This window comes from Apaloderma vittatum, unplaced genomic scaffold (assembly GCF_000703405.1).
Source record: "Apaloderma vittatum isolate BGI_N311 unplaced genomic scaffold, ASM70340v1 scaffold40738, whole genome shotgun sequence".
Lineage (NCBI taxonomy): Eukaryota > Metazoa > Chordata > Aves > Trogoniformes > Trogonidae > Apaloderma > Apaloderma vittatum.
This window is the reverse complement of record NW_009733130.1, coordinates 1-3,095: the sequence shown is the minus strand read 5'-3', so window position 1 is coordinate 3,095 and position 3,095 is coordinate 1. Positions and strand designations below refer to the sequence as shown.

Here is a 3,095-nt window from a genome sequence, read left to right as displayed (position 1 = left end):
TGGTCAGTCTTCCCTCTACTTTGGGAGTGGAAAAGGAAAACAACCCCAAAACCCAACACTACCCAAAGTAGAGTTGTTTCCATAAGTGTCTCTGAAACTACATGGAGCTCAAGAATCATTCTGGAGCTGGGCTGTGTGCCTACAAAGCAATGAGCAAGGCACGACTCAAGGTAAGGGACCCTTCCCTGCCCAACTCGTGCTCTCCGACTGCCCACCCACCCTTTTGCTTCTCCTAGCCACAAGCGAGCCACAAGGAGTGGGAAGGCACCAAGGGAGATACTTGACTACCCTGATGCATTTTTTTCAACACCAGAGCAAGGAAGCACGGTATCACCCCACTAGAAAGTACAAACAGAGGGTTTGTACGCTCAACTTTCTTTCCATGTCATAAACTCTTCCGTAAAATAAGTCCACGTTAGTTCCAGTGGGCTTTTGCTTTTAATCTGAAGTTTGGACGTGAGCCGCAGCCCTCTGCACAGGGAGCAGCACGAGGAAGGAGAGATGAGCACACAGATGTGTGCTCAGGTAACTGTGTTCAGGGACTGGCCTTTCCCAACATCTCAGCAGCTCGGGGAAGCAACGCCGAGCCATCTGAGTCACGCTGTGTGGTGAAACAGGTACGTTTCCACACACTAAGGCAAAGGGCTCTTCTGTAGCAAGTCCTCATTAGCACTCCAGGCAATCGTGACCTCAGCACCTTCCAGCCTGGAAGCCCAGCCACTCGGCACCGCTGTTCTAACAGAACCAAAGCAGGGAATTTCAATTTCGTGCTGTGTGACAGGAGTCTGGAAGTCTGGGCACAGGCTACTATCGAACACAGCAGTTCCCAAACTACCTGAACATCTAAGTGCGTCCTTTGTGATTAGGCATTTGGTGGTAAAAACACACCACAGGGCTTGACTGTGATGTATTGCTTCAACTAGTGTCAAAACCACTGGAATCATAGGACATGGTAGCTAGAAGACCTTGATATGATCTACAAGTCTGTACCATCACAATATTAACTAATTTCCTACCACCACACTAGGTCGTTCTCAAACATAATTAACTGGTGTCTGAGGAAGAGATAAGCAAAACACCTTTCTTTGTGTTGCACGTTCCGGGTGCCAATTCGCTGTCAGGGCCCTAAGAGTAAGCTGCTCTTAACTCACTGGGTCATTCCCACGGGTAGCAGACTTGCACGTTTTCTCTCACACTCAGCATTTTAAGCTCATCTTTCATTGATCTAACTCAGCGGCAAGACTGTATAGACAGTAAGGATGACGTGAGAACTCATTTCGACCTCTGAACCCTGTACCGCTGCTCTCTGGTTGGGTATTGCAACCATGCTTCACTTTCTCCCATCGAGGGCTGTGCATCTCCTCCTAAGCAAGCTCCTCAACCCCAGCACTTCCCTCAACTCTGTATTTTTCGTGCCTTCCCAGGCATTGGCCTTAGGACAGGAACAGCTTTGTTTTTTTTCTCTGCTGCACTGTCCTCCAAAAGGAAAATATTTCCCTTGGTCAGGGGAACTTCCTGTCACTTGGAAAAATTGGCTCATTTTTAGTAAGGCTTCATACTATTCTGCAAGAGACTCGTTATCTAACTAAAGGGCACAAGCCAGAGAGGGATGCTCCCCAAGACACGAGCAAATCCACTCCTACTCCCGCAAAAAGGCTCAAGGCAAAGCGTCAGAGATTGACCCACCACCACGCTGCGGCAAGGGGAGCCACGCGGCTCCAAAGCCTGGGAGAAACTCACTTGCTGGTTGGCCATTGTGTGATACCACCAGAAAAGTCTCGTAGTGATGTAGTAAGCCACCACCACGTCCACAGTGTAGTGGTCATGAGCAAGGAGGATGCAGAACATCCCAACCATGCTGAGTGCCCAGCAAAGCCAGTGATACCACCAGAGGCGCCGCGGGGAATCTGCAAAGAAGCACAAGGCGGGATTATTTCCGAGCGTAACGTTATCAGCACGCAAGGCTATTGCTGTAATTAGCAGAGGACGTGGACTGCAATCCTGGGTGGGTAGTGCAATGTCTGCACTCAGATTAGGAGCAGGAACGCTGACATCATGAAATAAGTACCATTCTCTTCAGGTGCAACGTAGAAGTGCACTCAAGGGTAATCAGATCCTTCGACAACAGAAAGGCTACGAAATTTTGGAGAAACAAGCCCAACGCATAACAATATAACACATCCCCGTCAGTAACAAATTGCTTTGCATTTCAATATTGATTCTACGTAGTTGGCAAGCCAACTTGCTTTTCCTAAAAGATAAATGCATTCTTGCAAAAAGCAACCTTGCATTTCGCCTGGCTGGCATTCATCTCCCTCTAGATTAGAAGACACACAGTTAAAATATCGATCATGGGGCAGGGTGCAATGAAGGTGTCAGTTACATTCCAAACTAAATTTTTTCAAGTCAAAAGCTTCATTCAGGTCTCTACAAGGTCAAGTGTCTTCTTCTGTGCCCCAAGTTTTCATTTTCAGTAAGCCCTATGTCTTTGAAGTTCCATTATTTTTATTTAATTGAAGAAACGTGCATTTTCAATTGTATTTACCAATAACTCTTCAATTAGCAATGAATTACCCAACAGGAAATTCAACACGAACAGTAACGCACTTACACTCTTTGATAAATAAGTACGTAAGAGTTAATATGACGGTGTGACCGCTGTACAGATAGTCACCGCACATGTTGTGGGATCCCGTGATGGACAATCCTCCGCCAGCAATCAACTTCATTATCCTCCGCAGATGAGATTCCCAGTCTCCAAAAAGCTGGTGGAAGAGTAAAACACAAAAGCACAGTAAAATACCAGCGCTGGCCTTTCCGAAGTTAAAGCAGGGGCGTTAGCCAGCGGCTTGGCCTTCCACTTATTCCCTCTTTTTGCTTTGATCAGTAAACCCACAGTCTTTTCCAAAAGCTAGCAGCACGTTTCTAAAGGGGAAAAAGACTGCAAGGGAGACAGGAATTCAGCTTTTACGGCTGCTTTGCATCTATTATAGCTTGTCTTTATGTAAGCACCTCCACCCGTTTGTCCAAAACATTATTTTAAATTCTCAAGGTCTGAAGAATGAAGGAAATTATTACAACCCCCCTATAAATAT

General features: G+C 46.4%; 1 protein-coding gene across 1 annotated transcript in view; it reads right to left on the bottom strand.

Annotated features, from left to right (window-relative positions):
* SGMS1 (sphingomyelin synthase 1) overlaps positions 1–2,813 on the bottom strand; it is a gene marked incomplete at its 5' end in the record, with an annotated part of 3,340 nt that extends 527 nt beyond the window's left edge. Inside the window, 2 exons of the mRNA XM_009875751.1 lie at positions 1,741–1,907; positions 2,612–2,813. Of these exons, the coding sequence (XP_009874053.1) occupies positions 1,741–1,907; positions 2,612–2,813 (369 nt within the window). The remainder of the gene's footprint in view (positions 1–1,740; positions 1,908–2,611) is intronic.
* Between the last annotated feature and the right edge of the window lie 282 nt (positions 2,814–3,095).